Source organism: Leuresthes tenuis, unplaced genomic scaffold (genome assembly GCF_036924035.1).
Source record: "Leuresthes tenuis unplaced genomic scaffold, fLeuTen1.0.hap1 SCAF_7, whole genome shotgun sequence".
In the NCBI taxonomy this organism is placed as follows: Eukaryota; Metazoa; Chordata; class Actinopteri; order Atheriniformes; family Atherinopsidae; genus Leuresthes; species Leuresthes tenuis.
Genome location: NW_027325361.1, coordinates 24,816,874 through 24,830,493, shown reverse-complemented (window position 1 = coordinate 24,830,493; position 13,620 = coordinate 24,816,874). Strand labels below are relative to the sequence as shown.

Below are 13,620 nucleotides of genomic sequence, written 5' to 3'. Positions count from 1 at the left end.
ACGACTAACTAGGGTTGTCCAAAGTAACGCCCTTGTTCACTCTCAGTTTTCTCCATAAAGTGTGACGGCCACACATTTTTAAGATTTGGAATATCTGACAGTTGTCATTTTGGCACTTTGCACTTTTGCTTTTGAAGAAATTGAGTGTAATTTTAGACGTAACTAAAATAAGCCTGGCAGAGTTACTGGTTGCCTGGCAACTGTCCCATCAACCCACGAATTTTCGATACCCGCTTCATTCAATTCAGGGTCGTGGGAGGGCTGGAGCCTATCCTGGCTGTCATTGGGCAGATCTGCCTGGCAACTCCTCAGTCAATCAGCACATAACCTCCCATGAAACTAATAACTCTTGTTTCGTGTGGCATTGGACAAAACGTTTTTATACGCCAGAATGTTTTTCTTCTGCCTCAAACTGCTAATTTGTTGCAGTGAAGCATATTATTATTTCCTTATTCCGCCAAACTTTAAACAACTTTTACTGCAAAGTTCTTTTTTTTTAGCCTAAAATATGATGTATTATTCCAAATGAATCCCAGATGTCCCGTATCTGTCCGAGTGTCTAAAATAGCGTCTCTGAACGACTGATTGTGGTGCATGTGTGTGCTTTTTCTACAGCCTTCAGAGTGGAAGTGGCCTGTTCAGGCAAAGTAGAGGAAGAGGCATTTTTAACAATGCAGCTCAATCTGACCAACTATGCCAACAACTACACAGTGCTCAACTTCAAGAGGAGGAAAATGTGCTACAGAAGTAAGAATACTAATTCTCCGTCAGTAATCTCAACAAAGGTGTGGTTGGTGTGATGTATCGAACAAGCACAACAACCTGGCTGCACAGCAGGAAAGTCGCACGTGTAATTTGGTGACCTGGATGACAAGTGGTCACAGAGACCGGCATGTTTCCCTGGGACTGTTGGTGTTTCTGCCTCAACTCCTGTTTTACCCACTGTGACACATCAAAATGTCAGCTTGGCAAACGATCTGTTGGAATTGTCTGCTCATCATACATTGCCATGTTCTATATAGAGAGAAAACCAATATGTTCTCTACACTGAATTTGGATTATGTGGGGATTTCCTTAATTTTGTTAAGTTTTCTGTAAAAAGCTCAAATGCTTGAAGATATTTACATGTGACCTCGCCTTCTCTGTCCACCACGGAAGCAAATTTATTTCAATCTTATTTCAAGCAGAAAGCAAATTTGCAGCATGAACAGATTCTTTGTTGCGCCTTGTTGCTGCTCTGAATGCAAGTAGAGCAATCATCCCTGTCAGATGTGTTCTTGAATTGCTCCCATAATGTCACAGGAGGAGGACAAACGATGGCTCATGCCTACTGCTGTATAATCACACACTGGACTGAAACTTTTCAAGAGACCCATAAATCCTTTTTAGGAAGCACAATTTCTTTTTAGAAGCTGGACCTAAAAGAATCCTTTTTTTTTTTTTTTGCCCATTGGCATCCGAACAAGTTTGAACCATAAAAGTTTAGAAGGAAACTAATGAAACAGAGAATATTTTATATTTAGTGACTGCTTTAAAGAATACATTGTTGTTATTCAGGTGGCAGTTTTTACTTACTTTCAATTACAAATAGCGAGGGTTGTGGCGATTCACTCAGCTCACGAGACGAGACACGATATTAGGTTCACAAGAACGAGACGAGATTTTAAGAAAACTACCATGACAAAATATATGACTGGACCAACAGACTTTTATTTAACCGAGTTGCACATGCATTTTTAAATGTTTTATTATCACTCTTTACATGATATAAGCATAAGCTTTTAAAAAACTTCTTCTTCCACAAATTTAGACTAAATTGCCGCGCATTATTTTCATACAGTGCTTGCATATTGTCCGTGTCTTATCAGTCACTCAACTGCCATTTATCACTTCCGCCGGGTACCCAAAATGCTGCCAAACAAACAATTTGAAAGTGGTATCTTCAATGATAAAACCGGTATTTTCCGACGTCATTCTGGCTGCTTGCTGCCAGAGTGGTGTTATAAGGCTCTGCTTGCTGCTTACCTCCTTCTCCTCCTCTTCTTCTTTTCCTTCTCCTTCTTTAGGTTCTGGCAGGTTAGACGTAACAAAGGTGCATTACTGCCCCATAGGTCACAAGTAGAAGTTTGGATAGCTTACAAATCTTGCGAGACAGATTTCTAACGCGACGAGAAATATCGTCGCGTTTAATCTCGCGAGATCTCATGGCACGAGATCTCGTCACACCCCTACAAATAGCAATGTTTTTGATTATCCTCCAACCACACTCTCCATCTCATACTCAACCACTGCTTGTCATTGTGGCGTTGGACTGATTTGCTTTAATTTTTGCTATTTCGTAAGATGAGGTAAAGTTCCAAAGCTCCCCATTTAGTGTCACAAAAGACTGATTTAGTCTGACCAAGTTAAACTGCATGTCAGCCATTATTGATCATTTTAATTTCACTAAATGCAATAAGTTTCTAAATTTCGCTGACTTTGGTCAGGTCTGTTATTAAAGAATACCTTTTAAATTGCAAGACTTTTGTGGTAAAATGGAGTTGATGTAATTCTTTTTTCTTTCTTCTCATGAACAGGAATAGATTCTGACCCAAAGATTCCCATTCCCCTCAACGATAACACGTCTCAAACAACTGATAGTAAGTAATCTCATCTCCTTCTTCTGTTGTTCTTTTTTCCCCTCTGCCAGCTCGGTGTATTGTCTATTACAGGTGGCATCTGTTTGATAAGACTGAGGCTGAATTACAGCCGGAGGTCCCTCTGCGTAACACTACCAGTAGTCAAAGGGTCCACAAGAAAAGCAAATTACTTCAGAAACTTAAAGGGAATTTAGTTTTTTTTTTTCATTTTTGTTTGAAGTGCTTTTGAACAGTCAGTGTTCAACCTGCGGTAGTCAGCTGCATGAGCTCTTAGTTTGGGAAATCAAAAGCTTTCCTGGCAGGCGAGCGACAGCTTTAAACTTCTGAAGTTTTCACCTTCTAAAACGACTCCAACTGTGAATATTTCCACAGTGCCACTTCTGCATTAAGCAGCTGTTTAAACTTCCTCCGGCTCAGAGGGTTTGTGCATCACCACTGTCCTTGATGCATTCGAAAACTGTCTGCGCTGCAACACTCGGTGGCAAAACGGACTGTTACACAGACCCGCTGCATCTGATGGAGAGGTGACGTGGTGTAAATATCCACAATACAGCATTCGCTCAAACAAGTGACATGTTTCAGGTGTGCTCTTCTTGTGGTTTTAGCTTGGTGTTGAAGGTGACCCATCGGGAAAGCTTCTGATTTACCAAACAGAGAGCACTCTGACACCTGTCTACTGCAAGGAAAACACTGACTCAGAAGTACTGAATACAGCTCCACTTAGAAAGAAACTAAATATTTCTTTAAGCGAGAACTTCAGGTTTCTTTTGGAGAACACTCTGTGACCCCCCTTCTTATTGTGGGATTTGTGGGACTCTTTGTGATTCCACTGCCTCAGTAACAAAGTACCATTAGTAGGCTTGTCTCCCTTCTGCTTGGGTAAGCCAAAGGAACCCGAGGCCCCCCGAGGCTTTTAGTGAGGTGATGAGAAAAGCTCCCAGACACTGGATCCTGAGCACAGCCAGTACTATTCTGTCCTCCATTAACTCTTACGAGGAGCCTTAGGCGCTCTTATGTTACTTACTCATTGCCATGCTTCATATTTTCTCTCTGCCTCTCATAATGACAACACTGTTGAAGCTTTTGCAATGACGTTGGTCTCTTCAGTGTAGTGGTGTCTCATATTTCACAGTTGCTGCCTTGTTTGACTGTTGACTTGCATCTTCTTTTTTTTCCCCTTTTTTTTTTTTTATCAGTTACTGGTGTGCCCACACCCACCACCTCCACCCAGGTGTTCTATATCAGTGTGAGCGTCTGCTGCATTGTCATCTTTCTGGTGGCCATCATCCTGGCCATCCTTCACCTGCACAGCATGAAGAGAGTGGAGATGGAGGACAGGTTGGCTTACTTTACTTGTCCTGGTTTCATGTCATCTACAAAGTAAATGTTTTATCTTTTTTTTTCTGTCAACTTTGACCGTTCAATTTTTGTTTATGAGTTAGGCCTCTGAAGTGTGAACTATAAGGCATTTACAGGGCTGCTCCGATCTAGCTGGAAGCTTTCCATATTTGCCCTAAATAATTTGGTCGGTGGTAACTAAAACGTCCAATCATCATTCTTAAATGGAGAGGAAAGCGTCATCATCCTCAACAAAACGGAGGTTTTGTCAAGTAACTGTTATTTATTCTGACCTTTGAGGCTTCATAACCAGCTCATACCACACATGCATACGGAAATCTTAATAACTAAAAACCTTTCACTAATCTGATAATGTCAGTTCAAATGAATGGCTCCTTATCAGGCCACTGCAGAGCTTGATGACGAGCTGATCATTTCAATCAGGTGTGTTGGAGGAGGGAAACATCGAAAACATACAGGGTGGTGGGTTGAAGAACCCTGCTCTTGGCTGTTCCCAATAACAAAGGAAAGGGTGCTGTGGTTTATGGTGTTTATGAGTGATGTGACGCACACGTTGTCTGGTCGAATCATGATACCTGATCATCTCTGAATGAAACGCATAATATAAAATGTTGTTAGAAGTAGTACACGAGTAAAAAGTGTTCCATTATAAATGAAAGGTTTTAAGTAAACCCTGCGATAGGCCACAAAAGTCCTGATTGGAGCAATCGTAGCTTTTTATTCTAAAAATATTGCATTGTCTCAGTGGCAGTTAGTAGCTGGTTGCATTATCTAATTGAGAGATCAAACTAGAGCTATTTGTTATTATTTCTTTTTGGGGTTAAATAAAGTATTTTTTCTTTTCATTATAACATGTTTCCTTAGTATAGCTTTCCACATTACCAGATCAAAACCTATTGTTAATTAAGAGTCCTGAGATGCTTTATTACACGCTTTGGCACTGTGTAAGTGAATATGGTCATATTTGACTTGACTTGATTTAAAAAAAAAAAAAAAACAACTTTTTACATCACATTTTACATTAAAGTAACACGAGTAAAACCAAGAAATTTGGATCATTCCTTATTTTACATTGCACAAATTCCTTAAACATGAAATTGCAGCAACCGTTTGTGCAGGCCTTCATTCACATTCACTAGTTTGAAACTAGATAGTTGTAACTAAACAGTATTTGCCTCCACATAACTGTCTCCTCCTCTTCTTCTGTCAGTGTGAGTGACAGTGGGAGCTCACAGGGCCTGTCTCAGCCGTCCACCCAGACCACACAGTACCTGAGGGCCGATACGCCAAACAACGCAGCTCCTGTTACCAGTAAGCTGCTTTTTTCTTCACCTTCCTGCTGTAACATGGTTCAAACCTTGAAGCTGATCTGTGACAACATGATAAATGAGTTCATTTTTATTTCGGGGAAAGAAAAGAAGAAGAAGATTCGATTACTGCTGTCAGTGTGGCAGGTTTTTTTTTTTTTGTTTTTTTTTTCCTTTTTCTAGCACTGGCATCTGCAAATGTGGATGCTTTTCCAAATGCAATAATCAACTGTGAATGACCCAATTAGCTTTATCGGTATCATAGGATACGCAGTTCATGCAGTGATGTTGTCTGTCTTTTTGTTTTCTCTTACCCTTGTGACCCGTTACTGTGTGAGCAGTGTGTAAATATCATCACCATGTGCTTTGCATCAGGCAGCACTTAGAGATAGAAAAAAGCTGCCTTTTATTCTGGAGCTGGCTGGAAATGTTAACGTCTAAATTGATGTAATTATAGAACATGCTGTGAAAGGTAGACGTACAGTAATAAAGTTATAGTAGGTGTTAAATATAAACCTTGTACTTGCCTACCTCAGAACCATACTGGGGGTATTCAGAAAGTGTATATAAAGAGTAGCTTCTAGGTCTGTTTAAAACTGACTTGTTGACTTGTTGTGTGTCTGATTAAGAAGTGTAGAAACTCTGTACATCCATTGGGAAATGGCTTTTCAATCAAAATTCCCAAAACATGCTGGGTTTGCCGCAAAATTATCGCCAAATATTTTATTAAAGAAGTTTTTAAACTAGCTATTGACACTGTGAACTCAATAAGAACCCTTTTACTGAGGTCACAATTGATAAATGGGTCATTTTCACACACATTTGTTTTCTCTTTGCACTCATACGTCTCCCCCTGCTGGCCATTAGATGAAGTGCATGTAAATCATTTGCTTCATATATCTAAACCAGGAGACCCAACTTATCTTTACAGTCAATGGGAGTTTGAATTTATTCCCATTTGCCAATTAATGCTACCAATATATCAGCTCATTATGCAGTAGCTGAACGTCGGCTGCATCACATTTCTTTTAGAAGAGGTCTTTGTTAAATTGTGTTGGTGTTAGTAGCAGTGTTGCTGTCGTCCCAGCCCCTGCTTTCTTGGTTTGCACCAATTGTAATTCAGAAGATTATGTTTATTTGGTGGATTTGGCCTTTTAATCTCACAGGGAGGATCAACAAAACAGGGTTGCTATTGTTGAAGAATTGCCATCGCTCCCTCTGATTCTCAAATGTTTTTCTTTAAACTTTTTTCACAAATAATTCTCTAACAGACCGTACATACCTTGTACACAGTGCATATTGTAAACTAATCATACAGTAGATCTGTATCATGTTGTATCCTGTTATGCAGAGCTGCATGAGAAGATCAGCACCACCCTTTCTGTTAAATGTGAGACTACAGCCACCAGCTAATAAGCTAAGCTTCTTTGTTTTTGCCTCATTGTCAGTGTGTGATCCATCATCGCCCTCTTGTGGGTACAGCCCACATCTTGCCCTCACCCTGTGCATTCGGTCTGACCTACTTGCTGTTTCTTTATGCTTTATCCCCATGCTATTAATTGAACCACCAGCTGCTTCTTTTTTTGCTCCCTGAAGGGCGAGTTTACCCAACTTGCAAGCATGCCTGGTTTGATGGATGTGTTTTATTTCTGAGCTGGAGATTTACAGCAAGAGTTAGACATCCATTCATTCACTCTCAGGTCATGTTGTAACTTGTGTGAGCTATCCATTAAACCACTTCTTTCTTCCTTTCTCCCACCCTCCACTCCCCCCTCCTCTGGTCATCAGACAATCACCCTGGTTCTGCACCCATACTCCAGCTTGCTGCCTCCTCCTTCCAAAACCCCGGTGCTCCCCCCCACGAAACCAAAAGTAAGTTCAATGAAGCAAGAGACAGCACTAGTCTCAACACCCTTCAATCCTATTCTGTCATCATGCTTTACCTCTGTAACCATATTTTGTTCATATTTTTCTGCTTTGATGAGCGATGTGTATAGTTACATTCATGCCCTGCTTCCAGTTAGGTCACTGTGAGGTCAGCAGAAGCATTAAAGTTCCTGCTTTTAGATATTGAGTCATTGGAAGCCCTCTTTTCCCTTGTGAAGGCTCAGTATACTGGTCCATGTCTCTTACTTGCTTTATACTAACACCCACTGTCATCACTGTTTGTGTTGTGAGTTACACAGACGCATATTTAAACATTTGATATTTTACTGTGACATCAATGCCACGTCTCATACACATTAAACTGATATTAAACAGGTTTCACTGATAAATCATTGAGTTGTTTATCAAGAAAAAAATGTGTAAATGTCTGTTTTGTTAGCTGTGAAGATCTACGACTTTTATCTGTTTTATATGATTGCAGATTTTATTCTTTGAGTGCAAACAGCTGATTGTGAATGTAAACGTCTGTGTTTTCCCCACACATCATATAGACTATATCTGTCTAACTGTCAAATGAACTGATACTGATACTACCATTTGTAGTCCTCAGGGATGAAACACACTGCGTCTCTTAGTTGTGTTTAATGTAAGATGTAAAAGCATCTTTACATTATAGAAAACAGGGTTTTGTCACATCCTGTACACCACAATCAAGAGTGAGACTCAAATAAATAGTTTTCTTCAAGTTATCCTGCTAGAGACCTTCCAGAAAAATCTTCACAGGCTTTCTGCTGTTGATTAAACTTGCCTGCTGTCTAATTAGTTGGTGAGAATTGAGTGAGTTTTGCATGAGTGGATATAGAAAACACCAGGCTGCTGATTCACTGAAAAAGGAACAAATTCATGTCATTCTAAGCAGGTTTTAGTGGTAGCATTCAGACAAAAGAATGCCGTTGTTAGCTATTGTTATATGCTGGTGTATAATATATGCTTTTGATGATTTGCATACTGTAGCATAGACTGAATAAATTTAGTATTACGAATGGATTTGGCAGCATATACTATACATGTTACTATATCTATGCAGTGCAAGCCTGAACAGAAACAGTCATATGAACGGACTGGAACATTTTTTCTTCTCATCAGTTGTACAAAGGAATCTGACAGAGAGCACAGTTTAAAGAAGTGTCTGAGCCAATTGAACAGGGGAAATGTGCCTAAAAGCATTTGTTTTTCAGCTGAAGCTTTTCTCTGTCTGCCTGGCTGTATGCCCGTCATTTCACCAGTCTTCATCCACCTCCATTTCATATGAATTGTTGTGACAAAACAACATGTTGTGAGAAAACTGCAACTCCTCAAGGACTTGCAGAGTTTAACGTGTGATGCGGCTTCTGATCTGACATACAGCACAGAGAGTGGAGACTGTGGGTAAAGTGAAAGATCATGTTTATTTCGAGTGGAAAACGACTATGCTTTCATATATCATGGCAGTTCAATATGCTCAAACATGTTAGAGGTCAGATTTTCAGCCGCTTCATCCACCTCCACTTTATTTTGTTCATTCACTGGGAGCTTCGCAGTCTGACATGTTAGAAGAAAACTTACTCCATGAGGGCTTTTGTGCCGTATCTCATTTAACTTGCAACTCGCAAACACTGTGCACTTTGTGACACGCTCTGTCACTTTCAGCTTCTCTGAATGAAGCCATAAACGTTCTAAAAGCAGTATTGTCCTTTTAATTATATTTTGAGCAGCTGCCCCAGCCGTAAACACTTCATACAGTGTTCTGAACTTTCCTATACTTTGATGCAACATATCTTTACTGCCCTTTGTAAAATAAAAGATGTTGATGGTTGACCTCTAGGGGACAGCATTGACATGCGTTTTCCTACACTGTCCATGCAGTGGTAGAGATTTAAAACCCGTTGCTTCCACCATGTCTCTCAGTCTGTTCATTTAGATGGAATCCTGTGTAATTTTTCTGCTTCTTTACGTTTAATGTTTAGCCTGAAACTCACACTTCACAACACCGTGTCAGTTTAAATCTTTCTAAGTGCAAAAAGAGCTTGTTGTTTCTTGAAAGCGTATCAACTTTCACTGAGTCCATCTTTGTCTTGAGGCTGTTTTCTGTTTGATCTCTACTTCCTACATTTTGTCTCGAGAGTTACCACTTGTTGCTGACATGTTCTTTACACATCAAGAGTGTTGTTTGCAATGTGCATATGTGTGTACATAATGTGGCGAACTTTCTGTGTGTGCATGCGTGTATCAAATGTATCCAAACTCCATCCTGTGTCTGCAAGCCTGCAGCTAATGACAGAGTGTACATTGGGAGGTTATGTAACAAAAGTGCTGTAATACAGGACTTTGCGTGAAGTCGCTTTAATGCCACACATGTAGGGTACTGCACGCGTTGCTGACTCTGTTTCTTGTAATTGTTGGATTTTTCTCAAATTCAAATGAGGCTTCTGTTTTAGTGGAAACCATGGTTATGAGTAGGAAACTTGTTGGGTCAAAGGTAGGGATGCCTTGACCCCGGTATCGGTACTAATACCATGTGCATGTACTCGTACTCAGTATTCATTAAAGTGTTCCGATACTACAGAACCGATACCAGTGTGACAGGAGCTTAATTTTCCTGCCCTGTGTTTGTGAAAGTTAAAATGTTAAAACAATATGTTGCACTAAGAGTAGGTTTACCTTGCTAAAATGCACAAAGTGCAGTTGTATTTGGGTTGAAAGAAAATAAATTGCGTTTAATTGTAATAACTGTAATAGCTTTGATTAGTACTCATATCGATACTCTGTATCGGCAAGTACTAAAAGGTAAGTACTTGTACTCAGTTTAAAACAGTGTGGTATCGGTGCATCCCGAGTCAAAGGTCACACACAGAAGAAGCAACCCAGGTATGCTATCATGTTATGATTAGGTCAGGAGAGCTGTCGGTCAGTTAGAAGATGTGGATTTTGTGTGTTGATTGTGAACCTGTATTCTGCCCTCACAGGTTACCCATCACTCCGTATAGAGAAGAATGACCTGAGGAGTGTGACTTTAATGGAGGCCAAAGCTAAAGTGAAAGACATTGCAATTTCAAGGGAAAGAGTCACACTGAGAGATGTCTTACAAGAAGGTATTTGCTCCACACTCACATTTTTTTTTCTTTCCTAAGGTACAGGAAGCTCCTACTTACTTTATGAGAGTAATATCAATATGACTTCCAGAGTTTCACTGAAAAGTCTGATCAGCCCATAATTTAAAGATCCAAGAGCACATATTGTGCCATTTATTTAGATAAAAAGTCCTCCTCTTGCTTTGTTTAGCAGCCTTTTCTCTCTTTCTTACCTAAGATTTGTGATGGTTAGAGTTAATAATGCCTCACATCATCAAACTGTGCACCAACTACTCTAAGCCAACATAGATGCTCTGAAATAATGAGAAATAATCCTTTTTTTTTTGTATTATTTGATGTTCACTGATTCACTGTAGCCAATGATTCTAGTTTAATCTTTTTTTAAATAAAAAAAGCTTTTATTTTTTAAGCTTTTTCATATTTTGTAAATTCTAATATGAAGAGTCCTCTCTGATGAGACGTAACCCAGAGGTTGCTCAAAGCTGATGCACTGTAGTGGTAGAAATGATAATGCAGTGCTGTCTCTTTTTCATCTTAAATTTTTAACATTATCTAGACAAGGAGGTGATCCCAAGTGAGCACGAATGGCGTTGATTTTCCCTGCAGAGTGTGAGCATGCCTCATCAGAACAGTGCCAGTAAATACTTCCCAAGAAGCTAAAACAGTAGAAGCTTGTGTCTGCCGAGGCTTGTCACACACAGCAGGAGTTTTGGACTTAAACGTTTCTAACCTCCTTTTATTGGCTGCGTATGAAAGGAAAAACAAAATGGTTTGGGTTTCTCTTCGGTTTTCACTTCCTCGCTACAGGATGATTCAGGATGATTCAGCTTGTCATGATGTGGTGGCACTGAACAAGACTGTTCAGTTTCTGGAGATGTGCCCACACTGGGGTTTGGTGTGGAGAAAAGCATGGGTGTTCTGTTTTTAAAAGTTGTTTAACAGCCTTCAGTGGTTTGGGCATTGCTTCTGTTTAAAAGGTAACACAGGGAGTGCTTTGGCGTTAATATCATTTCGAGTCTACTTAAAAATAAATGAAAAAGAATAGCTCATAGTTGCATACAACTGATCTTTTCACCACTTTGGATCCAGACTGAAATACCTGATAGATGCATTGCTGGAAACATAATAGGGATTAAGACATATAGAGGAAGGAGGAGCAAAAGGAAATCTTAATTTAGCTCTAAATTTTGTATTTTTTGTACAAGATCCTCCCTTTTTTTTTTTTTTTTTAAACTAACCAAATATCTTGCATTGTTGCAAACCAAACCTCTTAAAACTGAACAAAAAGTCAGCGTGTTCTGTTGATTTCATTGTGTAAGCAGCCCAGTGCCTTGGTGCGATCCCATGCTTCTGCAAGTTCATACGTTTGCTTCTCAGATGGCTTCCTACGATATCAGTACTGATGTAGAAGAAAATTCGAGATTGGGTGTCAGTTACAATGGGCCAATCCATATTGCTGATTATTTCTTTATTTTTTTATTTTTTTTTCTATCAATTTTATTTATTTATTTTAATTTTCCCCTTGTCCTGTCCAGCATTGACATTCATTCAAGGGCCTTCTACCCCCTCTAGTGGTGAAAACAAATTAAGTTGAGACTACCTCTGATTTATTTTTAGTTTTAACCAAGCTAGAGAAGCTATTGTTTTGTTCAGATGCTTTTGTAATGGATGTTCCCATCTGCACTAAACTATATAAAGAGCTGAATCCCCAATTGCACTGACTGAACCAGTTACACTTGTTATATTTTTATGGTTAAGATTGTTTGCACATATTAAATAAATAAGTAATATAATATATTTATATCTGTTTATTTGTTTAAAAAAAATAGGAAAGAAATGTTTCAGTCAAGTCTGATGTTGCCTTGCACAAAAGAATGATCCCAGTCTTTTCCACACAATGAAACCGTTTGTTACCATAATTCCGCGCTGGTTTTCTGTATCGGATTGGTATCGGCAAGAATAATCATTAAAAAAAATCGGATTGTATCTGTAGGCAAAAAAATCTGGATTGGGACATCCCTACTTCCTATTCCACATGTCTATGAACGGACTGTGGTTGAAGTCAGGTGAAGATATAGTAGGCGGGTAAAGGAGGCAGAGTAGTAACAAGGCTGAAAGAGCGTCAGAGTGGAGCTTTGTTTTCGAAAGCCAACATGTCGGGACAGGCTTGATGAAGACGGCAGAGTTGGAAAGGATAGAATTAAACTCTAACCCTGCTGTTATGCTGCATCTCCTTTCCTGTTGAAGCATTATGCTCAGTTCACCCTGGGGCTGAGATTTTTTTTCTTTCTTAGTTTACGTTGATGGTTTATGTTCTGAAATGATATTTTACCACAGAAAAGTCCTGAAGCTCTGGGTGTTAAAGGAGATGATGAATGCGTTCAGTTGGCATTTCCACATTGTAGATCTGTCTACTCTAAACTGGTGGTTCTCTAAACTCTTCTTAGTTTGGCTCTTGTCAGCAAAATGGGGGCCAAAACTGGCCAATCCCTTTAAAAGACAATGGATTTTAAGCTAAAGCCTGTCCACCTCTGTCCACAGATCAGCCAGGCAGGGCAGACAGTGAGCGAGGTGACATTTCAATCTCTGAATGAGATGCCTCTAGTTTTCTCACTCCTGCCCTTTTCCTCATGTGAAAAAAAAATCTGCGGTTTGTCTTTGACAGGCACGTTTGGCCGCATCTTCCACGGCGTGCTGCTGGATGAAAAGGACCCCAGTAAAGAAAAGCAAGTCTTTGTGAAGACAGTGAAAGGTATGTGCTCTGTTCTTACAGACATGCAAGAAATTAAAATGTCAAATCAAATGTTTTGCCAGCCGTGTGTCAGCTTTTATTTCTCCTATCGTCATGCAAGTCATCCATTTATTTTAAAGCATGTACTTTGCACAAATAATAGGAAACCGCCCAAGACAGAGCTCTCATTGATCCACCAAGAAAGCAAAATAAATCAGTTTCACATTAATAAGAAAAACCTCCGAGCTCGTGTCCGTTTATGGGCATTTATATTCAGAATTGCCAAATGATGGCGGGGGGGGGGGTATCGCTACGGAAATATCGACATGACAATAGAAGTATGATTTCAGGAAAGTGCGCGTCGGCATGTTTATTGATGGTCATTAAACCCAGCTATAAGGCATACCAAAAATCTAAGATTAATGAATGAAAGGAAGGGCTCTTAGATGTAGCTTACATTTCAGTTGTGTGCAGTTTTTGAATGATCTTTTGTAATGGTTTCCCTCGATGGCCATACATGGTTACAGTCCCGTAAATGAGTGTACAAAGTTGACAGTAAATTATTC

General features: G+C 39.6%; 2 protein-coding genes across 3 annotated transcripts in view; one reads left to right on the top strand and one right to left on the bottom strand.

Annotated features, from left to right (window-relative positions):
* Window positions 1-13,620, bottom strand: part of LOC140312341 (allantoinase, mitochondrial) — a 505,108-nt gene that overhangs the window by 166,628 nt on the left and 324,860 nt on the right. The gene's annotated exons all lie outside the window — the stretch shown is intronic.
* The window catches only part of ryk (receptor like tyrosine kinase), a 38,402-nt gene that overhangs the window by 12,488 nt on the left and 12,294 nt on the right, over window positions 1-13,620 (top strand). The window contains exons 4-10 of one of the 2 annotated variants that reach the window (XM_072390104.1): window positions 616-747; window positions 2,577-2,639; window positions 3,836-3,977; window positions 5,209-5,309; window positions 7,094-7,177; window positions 10,198-10,323; window positions 12,989-13,075. In XM_072390104.1, coding sequence (XP_072246205.1) covers window positions 616-747; window positions 2,577-2,639; window positions 3,836-3,977; window positions 5,209-5,309; window positions 7,094-7,177; window positions 10,198-10,323; window positions 12,989-13,075 — 735 coding nt within the window. The remainder of the gene's footprint in view (window positions 1-615; window positions 748-2,576; window positions 2,640-3,835; window positions 3,978-5,208; window positions 5,310-7,093; window positions 7,178-10,197; window positions 10,324-12,988; window positions 13,076-13,620) is intronic. The other variant, XM_072390105.1, reaches the window with a different exon arrangement.